The sequence below is a fragment of the Rattus rattus genome, chromosome 1 (assembly GCF_011064425.1).
Source record: "Rattus rattus isolate New Zealand chromosome 1, Rrattus_CSIRO_v1, whole genome shotgun sequence".
NCBI classification, from domain to species: Eukaryota; Metazoa; Chordata; class Mammalia; order Rodentia; family Muridae; genus Rattus; species Rattus rattus.
This window is the reverse complement of record NC_046154.1, coordinates 272,910,371-272,932,899: the sequence shown is the minus strand read 5'-3', so window position 1 is coordinate 272,932,899 and position 22,529 is coordinate 272,910,371. Positions and strand designations below refer to the sequence as shown.

The 22,529-nt window shown below is 45.8% G+C and overlaps 1 protein-coding gene across 1 annotated transcript in view; it reads right to left on the bottom strand.

The window, feature by feature from the left end:
- Nucleotides 1-22,529, bottom strand: part of LOC116890560 — a 93,665-nt gene that overhangs the window by 10,189 nt on the left and 60,947 nt on the right. Inside the window, exon 3 of the mRNA XM_032891012.1 lies at nt 7,023-7,094. Coding sequence (XP_032746903.1) covers nt 7,023-7,094 — 72 coding nt within the window. The remainder of the gene's footprint in view (nt 1-7,022; nt 7,095-22,529) is intronic.

The window sequence follows — 22,529 nt, the reverse complement described above, 5'->3', positions numbered from 1 at the left end:
GAAAAAAAGAAAGGAAAAAAAAAAAAAACAAAGACAGCTACAGTGTACTCACATATAAAATAAATAAATAATAAATAAATAAATAAATAAATAAATCTTAAAAAAAAAAAAAAAAGAATCCCACCCTTAGAGAGGAAATCCTGGAGGTACACTTTCTGTTCAGCTCTGCCAATGTCTGTACATGTGCTGGGTGTGAGCACAAGGCTACAAACCAGGGTCACAACAGAGATACGCGAATTATAAGCATGCTCCTGAGAAACCGGAGGAGCCCAGCAATTCAGCCAGACACAAAGTGGTCAACAAGCTAAGGACTGCATAGGAATGTTCTTCAAATACAACTTGGGGCTGGTGAGATGGCTCAGGAAGGGGTGAAGGTATCTGCATAGACCTGGTGACCTGGGTTTGATCCCTGAGACCCACTAAAGGTAAGCACAGACCCAAGTCCATGAAGCTGACCTCTGACCTGCACATGCATGCCAAGGATACACACACAGTAACAATGAATTAAAACTACAAGAATGCCACTCAGATAACACAGGTTGGCTGGAACCTGTCACTCAGCAAGCTACTATGGAGAGTGACAGTGACACCAGAGCAAACTGGTGGGCAGAAGCAAGAGACTTGTAGAGGCAGGGCACTTCGGCCACACCCAATACCACCACCTTGGTGTGCCAGCAGTACCTGGAACATGGGCATTACTCATTAAATATGTACTATAGTCCTGTCAGTAATACCATGTTCTCTCTTACAGCTACCTGGAAACATCAGGTGTTTATAGGGCAAATCTCTGAAGGAGATTAGATCAGAATGTCAGCAAAGTGAAGCTTCCTACACAAAACCTTCCACTTTCCAGTCACTCCAAAGGTATTTGCTCTTGGCCAAGAGAAAGCTGATTTAGAGAGAGGGGTCAAAACACGTGTGGATTGAAAAGACAGTTCTTTGGGCTATGCCAGAAGGAGCGTGAACTTCCTGCCCCTCCCCACCGGAAGTCTGCTAAGTGAAGTATAAGGGAAGCTTTGGGGGTTGGGGATTTAGCTCAGTGGTGGAGCACTTGCCTAGCAACTGAAAGGCTCTGGGTTCGGTCCCCAGCTCTGAAAAAAAAAGAAAAAAAAAGAAAAAAAATAAGGGAAGCTTTGCTCTAGGTTCTGGAGGGTTTGACCATGATGGGGCAGGGTGTTCTGTAGCGCCCTGCAGCTTTCTGCAGAGTTCTGTGGTGTTTGTTCGTAGGCCACTGGAGACCAGAGCACTTTGCTCTGCCCCAGTAGGAGCTGAGAGCTACGAGGGACCAAGACCTCATTTCTCACTCTGCTCAGAAGAAAAGTGTTCAAGACCTTGAAAGAAACTATAAGCTTCATAAAGATGTATCTACCTCTTTAAAAGACAGTACGGGGGCTGGAGAGATGGCTCAATGTTAAGAGCATTGACTTTTATAGGAAGAGGTCCTGAGTTCAATTCCCAGCAACCACGTGGTGGCTCACAACCATCTGTAATGGGATCTGATGCCCTCTTCTGGTGTGTCTGGAGACAGCTACAGTGTATTCACATACATAAAATAAACAAATCTTTAAAAAATTAAGTTTATGTATATATATGATTTTAGTATATCAAATATATGTAACATTTAATTATATGTTAATATTTTATAATATGACAAATAATGTCATTTACAATTACATTATAATTTATATATTACATGTGTGTTAGGTCTTGCTGAGGTAGGCAACTCACATAACTTCACATAAGTAACAGCTATTAAAAATAATTATAAAAATGTAAAATAAAAATTTGACAGAACTACAGGAAAATATTGATGCTCTAGTCACTGGTGTCTCAATAAGATGCTATGAATCACAGTCCTATCAGCACTGACAGACTCACAGACAAGTTCTGAGCATATGCAATAGTGTGACCCAAGGGACTGTCACAACACTGAACATTGACAGATGAGTTAGAGGCTAATGTCAGTCTAGGCAGGTCCTAACAGACTCCATGTACAGGCATGTTCTCTGACCACAGAGAAGTTAAGAAACACATACGTGAGGAAATGAGACAAGGCCTAGCCGTACAACCTAGGAAATTCTATAAAAGTTCATGAACCAACTTAAGAGGATGCAAAGAAAAAAATTATAAAAGGAACCTGAAAACAATACATGAGAAAACAAAGCATGCTTTCCAAAGAAGCAAACATCTGGGATGGCTGGTGGGGGCAGAGACAAACAACACAGACAAAGCAGACACTTTAAGGAGAATGTTGTGGCTAGCAGAATTTGACTGAAAACTTACAATACAAGTAGTTTCCTAGAAAAATCAAATGGACAAAAACTGGTTCAAAATAAACACAAACACCCAGGAAACTGACAGCTTGGTAATTTAAGAATGGAAATAGAGACCAGAGGACAACTTGCAAGAATCAGTCTTCCCTTCCGTTATGGTGTGTGGGTGCTGGGAATTAAACTCGGGCTGACAGCCTTCAGGACAAGCACCTCTACCCACTCCCACCTCAGTCTTCTTGATAACCCAGGATGGAGGTTTTGAGGATAATGTGTTGGATGATGTGGCCTTGGGACTTGAGATCAGGAACCTGGGTCCATTTGTCTGTCCTGTGACAGAAGGCTCTGATGTTCAAAAGCCACCCAGAGGAAAAGGTGTTGTGTTAGGATTCCAGGGGACAGTCCATCGCTATGAACAGGACTTGAAACAGCTATCCACATCCACGGTCAGAAATAGACAGACAATGAACACACAATTCTAATACTTGGCTAAGTTTTTCTACCTTGTATATAAAACCCAAACTCAATTAATCATGTCATTCATGGAGGGGTGGGTTCCTCCCACATCAATTAACATAAGCAATATAAAACCCACAGATTTGCCCACAGGTCAACCTAATGTAGATAATCTGGCAAACTAACAAAACCAACCTCCATGGTGTGTGTGTGTGTGTGTGTGTGTGTGTGTGTGTGTGTGTGTGTGTGTGTGTGTAGCAGGGCAGGCTTCAGCTGGTAGTATAGTAAGGGTAGCATGAGTTAGTCATCAACTTAATTTTGAGTGTATTGACATAGAAGTTACTTAAAGTGGATTATAAAAGGGAAAGTTAAGGGTTCTTTGAAAAGTCAGTCTGAGGGGGTTTTGCTGGGGCAAACACGTGAAGGAACATTTCACTAAAGCAGACACAAGTGAAAGACTAAGGGCAGACCATGAAGGAATGTTTCACTGATGCAGACACAGGAGAGAGGATGTTCTGCTGAAGCAAACATGTGAAAGCACGCGTGATGAAGGATTCTGTGCCAATAGCATGCATATACTGGGTCACACTGCAGCATGCAGTTGGGCTGCACTTGTCGGTCCAGCAGATAAATGAGGTGGTGCCCTTCAGTTTCTTCAGAGTTGGGCGGATTGGATGCACATGCTGAGGCAAGGCATGTGGAGAACACGTGATGGTTGGAGGGAGTATAAAAAGGACTCTACGGAGTGGTGGAGAGAGAGCTTGGCTTGCTGGTACAGCTAGCTGTGCAACTCTTGTGGGTCTCCCATCTTCACTGATCTTCGCTTCCCTGAGAGAGGCAAAGCCAAAAACTTCTCCTGGCGTCCCTCTAGGTCCCTCCTTTTGACTCAAGGTGAGGCTCAGGCCTGGCTGTCTCTGCTAGGTCATATCACCGCTGTTGCTATCCCAGCTCTACTGAACTGGACTGCTGGTGTTTCCGTGAAGTGTTTGTGAATGGACTGAGTTGCTGCTGCTGACCTATGAACTGAACTGATTTCAAACCACACAGATGGGAGTTGCTCCAAGGAACCTTTCTAAACAGGTCTATTTTCCCCATATCCTTTCTTTCCCACCACCTTTGGTAGGTTGTGGGCTAAAAGAGAGATTAAATGTTTAATAACCATCATTAAAAATAAGATTTAGGAAAACTAGTTACAGGATTATGTAAGAGGACAAAGGCAGGCAGACTGTGAGTTTGAGGCTTGCCTGCTCTACATAGTGAGTTCCAGCCCACCCAGTGCTGATACATAAGGAGACCCTGTTTCAAAACAGAGGAGGCTGAAGAGGAGAGGACACAGCTGGATTTATGGATCAGGGGCAAAGAAATGATCTGGGCTGTAGATTCACATTAGGGAGTTGCGAGCATTCAAATGTTAAAGTCGCAGCTGTGGCTTAATAATCTGGAGAGAGAGCCCACTGATTTTCAAAATCGAGTTCCTGGACACGCAACCTAAACACTGTCGAGAAATCTCACAGAAATGTACATTCTCAGGCTCTCCCCTAAAACCTATGAGACCAGAGAGTCAGACTGTAGTCTGTGCACCTACAACCACAGACAGGGAGAGGAGAGACGGGCTGGAGGGTTGATGTAAGAATCTCAAGGTTTGCCAGGCCTGGCGGTGCACAGCACTGGGGAGGCAGGCATCACATGTGTTTAAGGCCAGCCTGGTCTACATACCAACATCCAAGACAGTCAGAGCAAAATAGAGAGGTTTTGTCTTTAAAAAAAATGATGTCAAGCAATAAATAACTGCATTATCATTTGCTGGGTGAGCCAGCAAGAACACCTATAAGGAACAACAAGTAATTAGCTTCTGTTTGTTTTTCAAGGCAGGGCTTCTCCGTGTAGCAGAGTCTTGGCTGTCCTGGACTCCATTATGTAGACCAAGCTGGCCTCAAACTCATGGACATCCACCTGCTTCTGCTTTCTGAGTGCTGAGTTTAAAGATATGTACCACCATGCCTAGCAAGCAATTAATTTTTAAAAATATTCCTCCAAAGAGACGCCCAGGGGTCAATCTGATCTGGACAATCTGTCTTCCTGGAGACCCTCTTCCCAGGCGTGTAGGCTGTGCCAATGAAAATTCAGAATCTACTGAAGCAGGCTTTTCGTCCCAGCACTGGGGAGGCAGAGGAGGATCTCTGAGGTTGAGGTCAGCCTGGTTTACAGAGTGAGTTCTAGGACAGCGAGGGCCACACAGAGAAACCCTGTCTCAACAGCAGCAGCAGCAGCAGCAGCAGAAAGAACAATAACATCATGGCTGAGGACAAATGGTCTGAGCAGCTGAGTGAGAGGGTGGAAGATGGTTACAGAGCACACAGTGGGGCGTGGGAGTGGCTTTTTAACAGGACAGTTAGTGCACGCTGAACTGCTGGGAAAGAGCTAGCTGTGAGGGAAAGCCCTGCAGGAGACAGACATCTCAGCAGGGGCAGGATTAATCACTAACGGTGTTCAGAACTGCTGCACTAGGTAGTAAGAAAAAGCAAGCCAGCTTCCTTCCATGTCACTACTTTTATTCTTTCTACTTTTCTTTAAATTAATGTTTATGTGTAGAAGTGTCTGGCCTCCTTGTATGTGGGTGGGCCTTGCTCATTTAGTACCCACAGAGACCAGAAGAAGGTGCTGCTTTCGCTGGTATTGGAGTTACAGACCACTGTGAGACATCGTGTGGGTGCTGAGAACTGGACCTGGGTTCTCTGGAAGAGCAGCCACTTACCTGCAGAGCCATCTCTCCAATCCCTCCTAGCTCTAGCATTTTCACAGACACTGTGCCCTCATATGTGGACTCAGCTCGTACAACTCACAGTGCCCTATCCTGGGCCACTAGCGAGGCAGTTCCCATTTCTGAATCTGAAGCCCAGTCCTACCTGGCAGTGACCTTGTTAAGCAAGAGGAAGGAGTAAAAATAGGTGGGCACAGATGTAGGAAATTAAGCTTTCATCAGGAAGCTAACAGAGGTGTAATGGAATGGCTTGTAGAGTCTTCACGGGGTCATCTGCAAGGGCAAGTCTACTGAGAGATGTACACCCACTCTTGGTCTACTGCAAATAAACACCTCACATCTCAAAGGCATACTAAGCACTCAGCTATGACCTGGCTCCCATATAGGTCTGCCCGTGGGGCAAGATGTACTGACAATATAGATCTCTCAGTGTAAATTCATATAAAAATAAGACGTGGAGAACCCCACCTCAGCCTCCTGAGCACTGGATTAGGGTGGACACTGGAGTCTGAGCCACTGACCACATGCTCGCACAGCAAGCACTGTGTCCACTGGGCTGCTCCCCAGCCTTCTCTTTCACCGTGGTATTTCTGGGCTGTCAGTGTTCAGGTCAGGTCTGTAACATGTCAGAACAATACTCCCACTTTCCATCATGCCCGCAGAGCAAAAGCTAGACAGGACCTAGGTTTGACTTCCAGCACCCACATGGTGGCTCACAAAGGTTTGTATCCCAGGGAATAAGACATCCACTTCTAACCTCTGTGGGTACCAGGCATACAAAGTAGTGCCCATACATTCATATATATATTCATATATATATATATATATATAATCTGACACTGTGCTAGTATGATGGCTCGCCAAGTGAATACGCTTGCCACCAAAACTGATGACCTGAGTTCAATCCCAAGGATACAGGAAGTGGAGGAGGGTGCAAGTTGTTCTCTGAGCACTTTGTATATATACTCTTGATGGATGGATGGATAGATGGGTGGGTGGATGGATGGATGGGTGACAGACAGATAGACAGACAGACATCTGATACCTTGGAGGCAAGGAAGCGCACGCAACTGGAGTTAAGCACAAAGGGGATTCTGGACTTCTAGATGTGTAAGAAACTTGCCAATTTCTTTACAGACATGGTAACTGGGTACAGATTGGCTTCCAGGTGTGTAGGAGTCCCGCCCCGATCTCCTATCCCCCAGCACTGCACACCCTGCAATGGGTGAGCTCAAGTTGCCTACAGACATACATCTTTATATTCGCTCTCTGGCATATATAAAATGTGGGTTTCTACAACCTGGCACATTCTGCGCCTGAATGGTCTCAGTCTTTCACACACTTCCACCGAGGTCTATGCAAATGGTATGATGCCCTCAGTGTCTTCACAGAGCACAGCCGATGCTCACCTGAGAATCCTCCCCTGCACTTGCCTTGTCTTCCTACCGGTGTGAGACGGTGAGGGTGGGACAGACAGATGACAGACGTCTATTAAGACAGTATCTCTTTAGCTGAACACACTTCTCCTCTCTTACCTTGAGTCTGTGGGCTGTAAGGAGACAGGAGTTTGGACCTTTTCTTTTCATATCCTTTCTGTGTGATGTCCCCTAAAACAGCAAGAAACAGAAATGGGTTATGTATTATTCTTATGCTGTAGTTCCGCACTGTAAAAGGAAACTAACTATGGAATGTTAGAGAAGAACCACAGTTCCACACCGTAAAAAGAAAATTAAGTATGGAGTGTTAGAGAAGTGCCATATGTAGAGTGGACGTTTCAAATGTAGAGTTCTTTGACAGGACTTTGTAAAGTGTGCCTTTCCGCAGGCTTGGAGACGACGACCTGTGGAAAATTGCAGGCTGTCCCCACATCAGCCTTGCATAGCAATTCACCAGAGACTCCTGGCATCCCTCAGTGTCCTCACTTTCTTGGTATTTAAAATACTCCAAAATGGAATGACACACAGGCACCTGATATTTGAAAGAGAATTTTACAAGGCCTTCTGCTAACACTTGGGCCGGAACCTAGGGCTGGAATTCCCATGTGCTCTCCTTGACTGAGTGGTTGTTCTTCTCTCCGAGGTTAAGTGAAGTGCACATGTATGTGCCGCACTGAGAAGCAAAGCAACGGCAGGACTACTGAAAGGAGCAAGAGGGAGGGAGAGAGCACTGACTGGGAGAGGGGCTGCACGGGTCTCAAGGGCACTCAGGCGAGTGTGAGTGCTTCCAAGGTGTGGCGAGAAACATGGGCAGTAAAATGCACATAGCATGAAAACATTTTTCTAAAAATAAATAAATAAATTTTTAAAATCAGAGAACACTTCACTTAAAGTGAAGTTTTACATGATTCAATGCATGAAAACAGAAAAGGTTTTAAATAGCCTAGAAAATAATTTAAGTATATAACTTCCCAATATTTTTTAAAGATTTAATTGATTGTTTGTTTATGTGAGTGGGTGCATACCCATATACGCACAGAAGCCAGGAATCTGTCGAATCCCAAAGGCACAGGATTATGGTCATTTACAGGATCAAGGGCACCAGGATCTGAACCCAGTATCCATGTTGCAGAGCAGGCGCACCTAACCTCGACACTCTCTTGGGCCCCGATCTCTCTGACTTCTGTTTGTTTTTAGTTTTGGAACAGGGGTTTGCTCTAACGTGAGTTGGCCTCAGCCTCCTGAGTGAGTGCTCAGAAGACAGAAGTGCACTGCCATACCTGGCTCTAAGCAGTCACATTCCTTACATTAACTGTTCTATGTTCTATGTTTAGACACCATGGTGACAGAAAGCTGAAATCCAGGGTGACGACGCATGGCTGGTGTTGCTGGGTAGCTTCAGCATACTAGACAAGACGGATATGGGGTAGGGGCACAGGAGGCTTACTGAAGACAGACAGAAGGACAGAAGCAGAAAGGCCAGATGTTGCAGCCTCCTAGAGTATGAAAAGCAGCAAATGGACTGAAGAGACTCTGAGTACCGGACAGAGGGACAGGGAGGCCTCAGTAAGATGCTGATGCTCACGGTCCCAGCAACCACACAAATGGTGCCAAGAAGCTGAGGAATGTTTCTAATAGGACAAACGTGACATGGGGGTTGAACTTAGTGTGGGTTTGTGGGACACAGAGAAACGGACATGTCCCATCAATAGGTGACCATACAGACCTAGAATCACAAGACTCTTCCCTCAGTCAATTCAAGAATTCAGGTAAGCTCAAAGAACACATACAATTAAAGGACAAAGAGGACCCAAGTACTAAGGAGCCTCACAGCAGACAGAAGGCTGTTTCACTGTGGGCTAGCAGCCCATTCTGGGCCGCCACTCCACAGAGCCCTCTGATCTCCCACTCTCTGGAATATGGGTGGGACAGTCGCAGCGGCCACTCCTGCTGTCTTTGACAACATCTGGTAAAAGGAAAGGCCTCTCTTTAACGGCTTTCTTCTGCTCAGTCCCCACCACTCATTGTCAGTAACTGTCTTCAGACTAACTGGCAGCTGGGACATCTATCAACCACTGAACATCAGGTTTTGAAAGGGGTCAATCACGAGAGTCTAATTATGCTAATTAGCTGAGTTAGAGTCATAGCTGAGCAAAGACTCCAAGGAGACCAGGAAGAAACAGAGTGGCAGTAAGGAAGAGGGCTCTGATGTGGGCTCCTAAAAATCTCCTGCAACAGGCACCTCCCGGGTTTCCCTTCTACTGCTCCTCCTTCCTCCTAGGTTCTTCTCCCCGGCCCTGTCACACTTCTGTGGCAGCACTGAGCTCCCCACTAGACTGCACTCAAGGGCAGGGATTGTCACATCAACTCAGTGGCCCGCCCACAGACAGCACAATACACACTTGTTGAATGAGAGACTAACTGAATGGGTAAAATGGAAGCAGTGAGGGAGTATTAAATCAAAAAGACATGTGCACTTGGGCGGAAACTGTAATGGAAGAAAAAGAAGTCTTTACTTTAGTAGCAACTGAAAGGCCTCAGGATAAGAACCTTGAGAAGTGTACTGAAATTTGACAGCAGACCTTAAAGGTGACAGAAAAAAAAACAAAAAAACAAAAAAACAAACAAACAAAAAAAAATGGTGGCTCATGCCTTTATCTCAGAACTCAAGAGGCAGAGGCAGGAAGATCTATGAGTTCAAGGCCAACCTGGTGTACATCAGGAGACCTGTCTCAAACAACAACAGAAGGGAGCAGAAAAGCAAATGCATGGACCAGAAAGGAAGGAACAGAGATAGATCCTGGAGCCTCAGAGCCAGCGCAGATTACACAGACGTGCCCTCAGCTCTGCCCACCATCTGGGAATCCTCATTCCTCCCCAGTGTCATGCCCACCAGGATTCAGAACTCGGGAGTCAGTCTCATCCCGTGAGGTAAGCGGACTTCACTTCACTAAGCAGTGCTGTGCACACTTGAGCCCACCTTGGGTTGCTCCCTGTTGCCTTCTTTCCTCTTGCTTTTGCTGGGAGTTAGGGTGCTGGAGACCACTGAAGGGCTCCACGCATGCAAGGCAAGCATTCTATAGCTGGCCTATAACCCCAGGCTTTAATCATTTTTTTAAGATTCATTATATTTTTAATCCTCTTTCTGCCCCTCCCCTCCATGTGCATGTGTGTTGCATGGAAGTTGGGAGAGAGAGAACAGTTTTGTGACGTCAGTTCTGTCCCGGAGCCCCAGGGATCAGGCACAGGCCATCACGCTTGGCAGCAAGCACCTTTATTCACTGAGCCATTTCTCCATCATCCAGTTTTTTGAGACCTAAACAAGTACAGAGATCGGTTTCTCCCTCCAGTCAGATACTGTGCTGTCCACCCACTGGTAAACAGAGTACACCTGTCCAAAGGTCTGCAGCAGCTGATTACAGAAGGAAGCACAGCTCATAAAACCAACAACCAGCCAGGGGCAGGCTGACACCGACCCAGCTAGCTTGAATCTGTCTGGTCACCTTCAAAAGTCTGCCTCAGCAAGGTGGAGCAGACACCACTGAAGTTGCTATTAAGTGGGTCTGGACAGCTATCAGGACAGACAGGCACAAAGCATGAAGACCTGTAAGAGAGCAGCATGTCTGGCGGCGGAGATCTAAAAGTGCATGCTTGGTCTCTAGGAATGGACATGGAGGCCTGCTGCTGCCCTTGGAGCCCAGCCTTTGGAGGAGGCCTCCAGAGGCCAGCAGCACCTTCACATGGGACCCTCAGAGACTGCCTGTTAGGGCCCATGGTCACCTTGAAGGTCGCTGATTTAATGCCCTTCTCATTAAATGGCTCTCTACAGCACAACCATCATTCTAAAGTCTAGAACATTCCATTACCAGTTAATTTGACCTGGCTAAAACCCATGTTAAATAAGCAGGAAGGTCATGGGCCTTCATAAGCGTGAGTGGGAGCTGGGGAGCTGGTGCGGAACACAAGGCTGGCCCAGGCTCCATGTCTGCTCTGCCACAGACGCACTCGCCTGCTGCCCTGCTCCCCACACCTTTAACTTCTTCCCGCTCTTCGTTCCTAATTATTCTTTGTCACTGACTTCCAGAACATACACCACAAAGAACAGAACCTAACATTCATAAAACAGGTAGCATACACAATGTTATGGCTGTCCTCATCACAATGTACAACTCGGGGGCAACTCCCCATGCCCTTCCTCTAAGATCATCAGGAACAGTTTAACCCTTTTCATTTTTAAGTGAGAATGTCAACTGTCTGTCAGAACTACAACCAGTGAGAACGCCGATGTCAGAACTAGAACCAGTTGTCTAAAAAAATAAAAATAAAAATTTGTTAGAGGGGCTAGCAAAGATGGCAGCAGCCACCACAAGTTCATCCACTGGGGCAAAGTACCCTGTGTGAGTTTCATGTCCACTCAGTGCCAAGTCTAAAAAGAAAAAATCAGGGTCCCCATTATCTTCAAATTTTTGCCTGTTACCCACTCATTCAATACTTTACATGGAAATTTTAATTCAGGAAGGAAGGTGGCAGGTGTTAGTAAACGGCTGGAGACAGATAGTACACTATGAGTTATTCCAACTAAGGCAGATCCACGCAGATGCACATGGGGGAAGACCACCGAGAACATCAATGCGGTCAATCTGGAAGCTAACCAGAAAAGGGCTAAAAGCTACGTGATACCTAAGAAAAATATTTTTTATTAAGTTTTATGTGTTCCTTCAGATGAAAATTCTTTTTTATATGTATCTAGAGTGTGAGTGCTTGAAGAGGAAGTGTGTGTGCCAAGGCACGCACATAAGGAGTGGGGACAACCCAGGAGTCAGGTCTCTCCCTCTGAGGTCATCAAGGCTGGTGGCAATCCCCTTTGCCCACACAGCCGTCTCACCAGCTATAAAATGACATGGAGCGCAGCAGCCATACATCTTCAGACATCCTCCTTCCCAAGAAAGGTCACAAGTACACAAAACACTGGCTTCACCCTCAAAGCAGCCATCCTTCCCTGCTCCCCCCTGGTATATGTTAACTGAGGATGTCTAAGAAGACTCTAATTAGTTAAATACACTGTTTTGGGCCAGCACAGTGGCTCAGCAGGCACAGGAACCCATGCAAAAGTAGACAACCCCACAAAGTCATCCTCTGACCACCACACATGTGCCACATGGGTTTTTTTTTAAAAACTTCAAAAGTCCTAATTTATTTCTAACATTCCTTTGTTTTTATTTCTACATATAGATAAAATCAATACTGTGCTGGAAAGGCAAAGTTTACATAGTTAAGAAATAAACTAATGTAATCTGTAGTGAACTCCAGGCCAGGCTGAGCCTCAGTGAGGCTGTCTTAAAACAACAAAGGGGGAAGTTGAGAATCTTTACTTATCTAATATTTTTCAGATCAGTCCTAAAAGTCTTCAAATGGTAATAATTTCTTTTTCAAGTAAACATTGTTAGTTTGACAAAACAATTTTTGAAAGAAATTAAGATTTTCTACTTTCTGTTTCCTATCACCTCATTTAGAAGAGTGACTAGACAGTTTTGTATTAAGAATTACACAGGTAAACCCAGACTGCATTCTCCCAAAACTCTAATTAGAATTGTTGTGGCTATATGGCTCACCTCCCTAGGCCAAATATACGATCCTTACCAACAGGATTTTACCAAAGGCATCACACAAGTTCCAACAAATAAAAGGCAACAGAAGACACCGAGAAGCTGAGCTCTTAAGTGTGGCAACATCACCATGTAGCTGGCTCAATTACTCTCGCTAATGCAAAAGGTATGTCCTCTGTCACTTAGGAAAGCTGCTACGGAGAACTGTGCTCACCTAATGGCTGAGTATTTAAAAGAAAGCAGGGGAATCAGGAAATAATGAGTTTCCCACAGATCTGGGCAGGGGAGGAAGTGCAGGTTTCACGAAGAAGCAGACCATTCGTTCATTCATGCACTTGCTACTACAGTAAGTCACTAAGCAACACTGAGGAAGCCTAAACAAATCCCCTGGAGCGCTTCTGGTGAGACAGACTTCAAAAGAATCAAAGTCCAGACACTTAGCATGCACCCAACTAGTTCTAGTGGACGCACCCCAGTGAGAGTCCTAATGCACCTTTATATTTGACAGGTTCGTTTAGAAAATTCTGGATTGTCTTTTGTGACACCTGTTCTAGAGCTGAGCAGCATGTCTCAACCATCGGAATCTGAGTCCATCTTTTTTAAAGAAGAGGGGTTGGTGAGGAAGCTCAGAAGGTAAGAGTGCCCCGCACACCACCCTGCCAGCCTGAGCTCCATCCCTGCTGTCCTGAGGCAAGAGAGAACTCACTCCTTGTGATGCTGTTGGCACCCCCATCCCCGCAAGACAACAAGTAGCGAGTTTTAGAACACTAACACTGGAAGAGGAAAGAGGTAGGGATCCAGTGGGTCTAGGAGGTGCTGGATTCTGACCACCAAAAGCCAACAAATCAGTAGCTCCCAATGCTGGCAGAGTGCAAGAGTGGAAAACTGGCCTCTTATAGAGGAGGTACAAACCTACATCCACAGTGAGGGAGGATCAGTCACCACACGTGAATGTGAATGGTGCCATCAACCACGGAACAAAGGATTAAATGCACCCCACTATGGATGCTGCCTGACTTCAGGGTATCAGGAGAAAAGGTCACTTTGTTTACGGCTACTGCATGCTGCAGCCTACCATCTTTAATCCTCTCAGGCGGTCGGGAAGCCTTTTCCAGTGAGTGATGCGCACGGGATAGCACAGTGTCCGCCCTATCATTCATCCATTGGGAACTGCTTCTCAGTTTTTCAGGACAGGGCTTCTCTGTATAGTCTTGGCTGCCCTGGAACTGCGCTATGTAGACCAGGGCAGACTTGAACTCAAAAAGACCAGCCGGGGTTGGGGATTTAGCTCAGTGGTAGAGCGCTTGCCTAACAAGCACAAGGCCCTGGGTTCGGTCCCCAGCTCGAAAAAAAAAAAGAAAAAAAAAAAAAAAAAAAAAGACCAGCCTACCTCTGCCTCCTGAGTGTAGGGATTAAAGGTGTGCACCCAAGGTAGGACAAGTTTTTTAAAGCAGGAAAAAATATAATGTCTAGACCAAGTACAAAGCCACATTAAGTAATGCATGAGTCAGGCCTCATCAACAGGCCACACAAAATTAGATGATCAAACCAAGCACATGCTCTGGACGTACAGAGAAAAACGAGATTTTATAAAAAGCTGAAGACTGTTGCTGGCAGCCAGGCCCCACTGTAAAACAAGGTGCAGGGAGGAGACAGCAGAACACTCACTGCAGCACAGCACCAAGACAGCGGCCATCTCTGGTCTGTCTCTTTTCTCTCCCTCTCTCTCCCTCTCTCTCCCTCTCTCTCCCCCTCTCTCTCTATCCCCCTCCCCCCGCTGCCTCTCTCTGGGGAAGTTTGCCGTGCCAGAGGACACACACTCAGCGTCTGCCAGGGGGTGTGTAATCTGGGGTTCCCGGCATCAGGAGACTTGGCTTTTCACTGCCATTTTGATAGAACTGCCTCTGGGATCCTGACTATGCCCTGGCTTCAGGCCCCTCATTGGTAACGAGGAGATCGCACGAGTGTCTGTTCATGATCACTGTCTGACACTGCTAACACGGAGCAAGTCAGGAGGAGGATATCCAGCGAGGAGGAGCAGAGGCGCGGGCATGAACATATAGATGTCAGCAAGCATCTGCGTAGGCCTGGCAGCTGAAGTGGTGTGTGAATGACATCACTCAGAAAGCATTTGGTGTGAGAAGAGAGGAAGGCCAGAGAAGGAACCCTGGGATAAAGTGGCATTTGGGGGGAGGGAAGTGGTTACTAAGAGAGCAGGGAAGTCAGGAAAGGGTGGGAAGGAAGGGAGAGGGAAATAATGGTGGACGCAGTCACAAATGTGAAGTCAGCATCGCAAACAGCTTCTTCACCAGCAGCCCAGGAACAATCTACAGGAAGGACGAGTGAGGGCAGAAGCTGAGGGTCGGGATGGACAAATGAGTCTTTCTCAGTCCTCAGTCGGTCTCCAGGGAACAGAACAAAGTGTCCGTAGGCCAGAGTCCTGGGTGTGTTTTTATCTAAAAATGAAGGACCAATGCGTATATTAACTAGAAAGCACCATGAAACAAGGGCCGAGATGCTCACTGATGCAGCAGACACTGAGGTCCTCCGAGGCCAAGCCTCACTGTAGGGGACACACTAAGTTTACAGTAATGATGCACGTACCCTGGATGTGGCAGAACTTTGATTCAATGGTTAGCTCGTGTGTGGGCCTCCCAACCTAGGCTGGGTTGATGGTGTCCATTGTTGAGTGCTTACTGGGGTGCAAATGTCCTGAGGGACTTGGCAGCCTTGAGTCAATAATCTCCGAGAAGCAACAGTCTTTGTAGTCCACTTTATAAAACAAATGTAGTATTTTCTGTGTTTGTCAGGACCTTAATGGTCCTGCTCCCCCAAAAGAGAGGAAAAGCAGTACAGAGAGTAGCATGAGGTTCCCTGCGACAGACCTGGCACATGGACCTGGACCACTCTGTAAGAGAGCTGGCTGTAGGACGACAACTCTGCTAAGAGGGACAGAACGAGAGTAGGGATTTTGTTTTATCTTGAATTGTGTGTGCATGTGTGTAAATGTGTATGTGAGGATACATGAAAACATGTGTGTGCATGTGTGAGAACACGAGTGTGGTGGGCACGCATGCCATGCTACCTATGTGGGTGCCTGCTATACAATTTCCTCAATTGCAGAATGCGTCAACAGAATCCACACACACACACACGCAAAGGACTGTATGTATTCCTAGCACGCAGTACACATACTACTCTAATGGCCCTAGAACCTGAGAAATGCCTCTAACAGGGCACGCTGCCCATACTGTCCACACTTGGGAGTTGAAGACACAGAATCAGGACCAAAGCCAACCCCGACCACAGGAACGTCATCAGTGTGGGGCTCAACATGCTCCTGGGAACCTCCATGATTTTCAGCTACTGCATTTCTTACAGGGAACTCAAACACGAGTGGCAACTGAAGTTGGTCAGTGTGCAGGACGTGCACGCCTGAACACAACCGCCTGCCCAGCCCCCACCCAAAACCAAACAACTCAACTATGTCTGAATCTTCATATCCTGACTAAGAGCCAATTCCAATAAAAGGAGACTGGCTCATGTAAAATATATATGAAAGAAAGAAAAAGAAACATGACTAAGCTGCCTTGGAATCATAGCAAATAACCTGTAATTTAGATACTTATCTACCACTGCTGAACAAATACAGTTTCGGATTAGTTGCTAGAACAGTGGTTCTTAACCTTCCTAATGCTGCGACCTTTTATACAATTCCTTATGATGTGTTGACCCCCAATCATAAAATTATTTTGTTGAGAGCCAGGTGGTGGTGGTGCACACCTTCATCTCAGCACTCAGGAGGAAGAGGCAAGCGCATCTCTGTGAGTTCAAAGCCAGCTTGGTCTACAGAGTGGGTTTCAGGACAGCCAGACCCAGAGAAACTCTGTCTTGAAAAATCAAAAGAAAAAGAGAAAAAGAGAAGGAAAGAAGGAAGGAAGGAAGGAAGGAAGGAAGGAAGGAAGGAAGGAAGGAAGGAAGGAAATTATTTCACTGCTTCTTCATAACTGTTATTTTTGATGTTATGAATCATAATGTAAATGTAGATATACAGAGTATCTGATATATGGCCCCCAAGAAAGGGCTGTTTGACACACTACCCAAAGGCCCAGGATCCACAGATTGAAAAGCACTGTGCTAGAGGGTGCTGCCTGATTCCATACTTGGTGTCTGCCACCTAAAGATAGATGTACAAACCCTAAACCACTGCACTCCTAGTTTCACCTGAGGGAACACATCGCACGCATGCGCACCTTAATCCTAAGACAGCAGAGGCAATAACATAAGGAGTGGCTCTGCAGCTCTGATGGTGCTTCCTGGACTTCCTTCAAGGCACTGATCACAGCCAGGCCAGGACTGGAAAGAGAACACTGAGACTCACAGAGAGCAACCAGCTCGGCTGCCGACATCCCTGCCCGGGGCACAGCAGCAGCACTCATGTGGATGATGTAAATATGCTCTCCCGACTGCTGACATGGAAATGAGACCGTAACAACTGTGACGCTGGCAGTCTGATCGCTGTTCTAGAATACATATGCACTGGCTATGTCTCATCTTAGATTTTATGGCTACATGCTTGAAAATCTCAAAACTGTTAAAATTATTGCATGAATTTGTTGCTGGGCATGGTGGTACCTTTAATCTATGCACTCAGGAGATAGGCAGATCTCAGTTAGAGGCCAGCCTGGTCTACATAGGAAATTCTGGGCCAGCCAGAGCTATATAATGAGATTCTGTTTCAAAACAAAACAAAGAAACAAAAAAATTTACTGTGAACATGACATAGTTTTTCTTTTTCTCATTTAACTTAAAACAAAAAAACAGGATCCCACTGTGTGGCTCTGACTAGCCTGGAACTTTCCATGTGGATCTGGCTGGTCTCACCTCAGAGACAGACCATCCTGCTGCTGCATCCTGCACAGAGTGTGCCTTCATACCCTGTTTTGTTTTGGCTGCTCCTCATTAAAAACAAATAGTATTTTATATAGTGATTTTTCTAATTAAAACTTGTTTTGTTGAGATAGGTTCTCCTATCTAAGCCTAGGCTGGTCTCTAACTCATGATTCTCGTGCCTTGGCTTAAAATGAAACTTCTTTATTCACAATTATGTATAAAAGGAGGTGAGGGGCCTGCAGAGGCCAGAGGTGATGGACACCTCGGCTCAGTTACGGTTGTGACTCAGGCAGCTGTGAGCACCAGGCGTAGGTGCTGGAACGTAATTCAGGTCCTCTGCAAGAGCTGTCTCTTCAGGCCATACTGTTCTAAGAACGCAATCGTGGAGCCGGTGAAATGACTTGTCAGGTTTGGGGGTCCCTGCCTGCAAGGTAGGTGGGTGCCTAACAACTTGAGTTCAGTCCCCAGGACCTGCATGGTAGAAGGAGAAAACCCCCATGGTTGTTTTCTAACCTACACACACACGCACTCACACACTCACACGTGTAAATAAATGAAAAATAATTTAAAGGAGGCGTCATAATCCCTTATTAGAATATGAGAGAAGTAGACACATTATAATCGCCAAATATGGAAAAACAAATGTCCAAACCTGCCAAACAAGCAGAGCCACAAGTGGCTGCCCAGCCGCTGCCCCGTCCTCCATAACAGGGTTCTCAGCTGGACAAGAACCACCCAGAAACAACGTCACCTTTCCTGGTGAGCTCATAGTAACACAGACGATCTGTCTGTCTTTCAGGTACGGGGCCCTAACAAAAAGATCATGTTGTCCGTTCCTTCCTCTCTTGCTGATGGCTGGAGGAGGACTGTGGTGACCAACCACTGGACCACCAGTTGTGAGTCAGATTCAAGGACTGGGAAGGAACAGGACAGCAAGAGCCTGGTACTTGGCAACCTAGTGAATGACAGCTAGAATTCAGACTACGAGAACACACGGAGATCAGTGTCTTAGTGTCTGTTGTTTGTCACATGCCTCACACCTATGATCCAGTAAGGACCGTAAATAAGATGGTTTTCAATCAGTAGCAAATAACTGTTCTACAGGGCATCACCAGCAGAGCCAGACTGTGACTGAACACGTAAAAGCTGGTGTCACTATTACTTAAGACACATCTCTAACAAACCTCACAGCTAATCAGTGTATATAAATGGAATCTTGACTGGTCTGAAATTAATAAGGTAAATATGGTGTGTGTGTGTGAGGATGTATGTGTGCATGTGTGTGCACACGCATGTGTGCCCCAGCATGTAGATGGCAGTGAGGAGAGACAGCTGTGTGGCGTTCATTCCTCTCCATCCACCTTTACAGGGGTTGAGGGATCAAACTCAGATTATCAGGCTTGAGATCTGCTGAGCCCCCTCAAACACCCTCAGAACAGCCTTTCTGAATGTCACCTTGTTATCTTCACAGCCCACTTAATATGTTAGCTCCCACCTCAAACTATCATCAAGATAAACTACAGTTAAGACAGACATGTGACGATGTCTAATCTCTGCTTTGCTAGATGGTGAAGGACGGGAGCCTGAGAACAGTGAGGTGTGAGCAGTGTGTCAGATGAAGAGCCTAACTTAGAGCCTGCTGCACTACAACAGTTAATAATACTGAGAAATCCCCAAATTTGGGCCAAATTAACTCTGCTAGTAAGGTTTATGCTCAATAACACTTCAGTGTAAGATTTTTCTCACTAAGACCCTCCCCTTGGCTGCAAGCTCTTAATATTACTAGGCAAGGGGTGGATAGATGGTACGGTGGTTAAAAGCATTTTCAGCTCTTGCATAAGACCCAGGTTAAATTCCCAGCACCAACATGGTAGCTCATAACCTTCTATAACTCCAGTTCCAGAGGATCCGACATCCTCTTCTGGGCTCCCTGGGAACCGGGCATGCACATGGTACACAGACAGACATAAAATATCAGCAAAACATTCACATAAAATTTTTAAAAATTAAAAACAATCCTACTAAGTTTATGGCTTATAAACAGAATGTTTTCCAAAAAGACTGATTTGTGAAACATGCAGGTCCAGGTTCTGTCCTTTGACTTTGGGACAGTCTCACACTCAGGCTGGCCTTGAACTCCTCGTCCTGCTTCAGCCTCTCAAGGGTGGAATAGCAGACTTGTACCACTGCAGGGGCCTGAGGCAATCCAAGACCTGATGGTCACAAATCACTCAGGAGGCATGCCTCTGGTGGCTCCGTTAGCATTCTTCCTTCCTGCCCCCCTTCCCCTGTGGTACGAAGGAGTGAACTTGAACCCTGCATGCCAGGCAATTGTTCTACTTCTGAGTGACAACTCCCACCCTGAGTTGTGGTTCTGCTTGGTTTGTTTTCTAAGTTTGTTAAAATTTTGTTTCTGGAAAAGGAACCTTTATGTGTCTCACAAACTATTAACACGGTTAAGTGAGTTCACATGTAAAGAGCTCCCAGAGAAGTGATTAATTCACCTCAACAATAAACCTTGCCTACCCTCTTCTCACTAAGTAAGAAACACCAAAAACTCAAAGGGAAAAGCTACACATGAGAGAGTTCTGACGTGGGCTGTATCCCCCCATCAGTGAATGATGTTTATGTTAAAATACCTCCTTGGAAAATAAACACATTCACATTAAGATTTATACCTGTGTTTATGGGAAAGATATTTGGAAATACAAAAGTGAAAGCATTCCAAATGCCCATCAACTGCTGAGAGGACAAAACAAAAGGTGGCATACAATACAGTGGAGTACCCTCCAGTGAAGGTGGCATACAATACAGTGGAGTACCCTCCAGTGAAGGTGGCATAGCAGTACAATGGAGTACCCTCCAGTGAAGGTGGCATACAATACAGTGGAGTACCCTCCAGTGAAGGTGGCATAGCAGTACAATGGAGTACCCTCCAGTGATAAATGTGTAAGACGCAGCGGCTCACACCTTTAATCCCAGCAACTGGGAGGCTGAGGCAAGCAGATCTCTGAGTTCAAGTCCAGCCTAATTTACAGAGTGAGTTCTAGGGCTAGGGCTACACAATGAAAAACTGTCTTGGAAGCAAAAAAATGGAGGGGAGAGGAAGAGGGGGAAGAAGAGGAAGGGAAAGAGGAGAAGGACAAGGAAGAGAAGCAAGAGGAAGAAGAGGAGAGGGAGGAAGAAAAGAAGGGAGGAGGAGAGTGCATTTACAAAAGACTGCATGTTGTATGGTGCCATTAACGTCAGAATACAGAAAAGTCTCAGAGGCAGAAAATAAACTAGGGCTGCCAAGAGCAGAAAGTGAGAGGAATACAGTCTCTTTGGTGTCACTGAAAACTTCTCTAAGGGCTAGAGAGATGGCTCAACAGTTAAGAGCACTTGTTAGTCTTCCAGAGGACCCAAATTGAATTCCTAACACATATGTGGTAGATCACAATAGTCTGTAAATTCCACTTCCGGAAGATCCAATGCCCGTTCCAGGTCTCCACAGGCACTGTGGTGCACATATACACATGCAGGAAGGAGGGGAAAGAACTGGAGGGGAGGACAGGGGAGGGGAACGTAGGGGAGGGGAGGAAAAAAGAAAGAAGGAAATCTTTCTAGTAACAATCAGTGCTGGTTAATCAATACTGTAAGATTATAATGAATTATATCCTTTAAGTGAGTAAATTATAAAAAAAAAAAAATCGAATTACAAAAACCCTCACTGGACCTAAATACAGTCAAATCACAGCTGCTCAAGATAGTCTCAGTCTGACAAACGGCCACAGCAGTGGGCAGGGCACACACATGGGTGCCACATGAAGTGAGTCTCATTGCTGATGCCCTGCAGTGATGCCACCTAGTGCCACCCTATAGTGAGCTGGGAAAGTCACTCTGAGGACTTTATTTTTCTTAGATTTATTTATTTTATTTATATGAGTGCACTGTAGCTGTCTTCAGACACACCAGAAGAGGGCATCAGATCCCATTACAGATGGTTGTGAGCCACCATGTGGTTGCTGGGAATTGAACTCAGGACCTCTGGAAGAGCAGCCAGCGCTCTTAACCACTGAGCCATCTCTCCAGCCCTTAATTCATGATTTTAAAACCAGAGAACCTTTGTAAACTTGATCATATTCCAGACAATAAAGCAAGTTATAAACATGTCCACGAAGAGCTGGGAATATAAAGCTCAGGGTCGTGTGCCTGCCTACCCAGCACACACAAGGCCCAGGGTCCATCTCAGTGCTGCTAAGAAGCCTTCAATGCAGTGGTCACATGGTTCGTATATGAATGGCAGTGACCAGTCTAGGTAGTAATCTAACTTGTTTTTGGAAGTAGGATGGTGGTTTCAAGACAGGGTTTCTCTGCACAGCCCTGCCTGTCCTGGAACTCACTATGTAGACCACGTTGGCCTCAAACTCATAGAGATCTGCCTGCCTCTGTTGGGATTAAAGGCTTGGGCCACTATGGGATACCACCTGGCTTAAGGTAACTTCTTTAAAGGCCACCATAAAAGTCTAGTTCATGCATTTATTCCACATGCACTCAAAGATGTTACTTCCACTGTGAGTTCATAGGAAAATGAAGGAGGTTGTGTGTGTGCAGATTGGTGTTTCTTAGTGAATTCAGTTCCTCAAACTGTATCAACCACACTTGGAAACAATAAGGAGTATGTTGGGGATTGATTCTAATGCTTTGTCTTAATTCAGCTCCCAAAGTCACATGGGAATCTGCATGTCCAGATGTAGAGGGTCCCTGTCCCCAGTTGGTTTCTGATTAATCAATAGTCAACGGCCAGTGGCTGGGCAGGATGAAAAAGGTGGGACTTTTAGGATTCTTGGGTGAGAAATACAGAGAAGGAACAGAATCACTCTGATGAAGAAGCAGAGAGGTCAGACTTAAGAGCTGCAGGAGAGAAATCCAGCAATGTAGGTGCAAAGGGAAAGTGGCCCCATGAGAGGGCTGCCCAGAAGGAAAGAGGGCGGCAAAGAGAAAATATAGATTTAGAAAGTGTTACCTCAGAATACTGGAGGGGAGTGTATGCTGACCATGGGGATTTTTGGAAGTGTCCAGTCATTGAGCTAGTTAAGGCAGACTAAATGTGTGTGTGTGTGTGTGT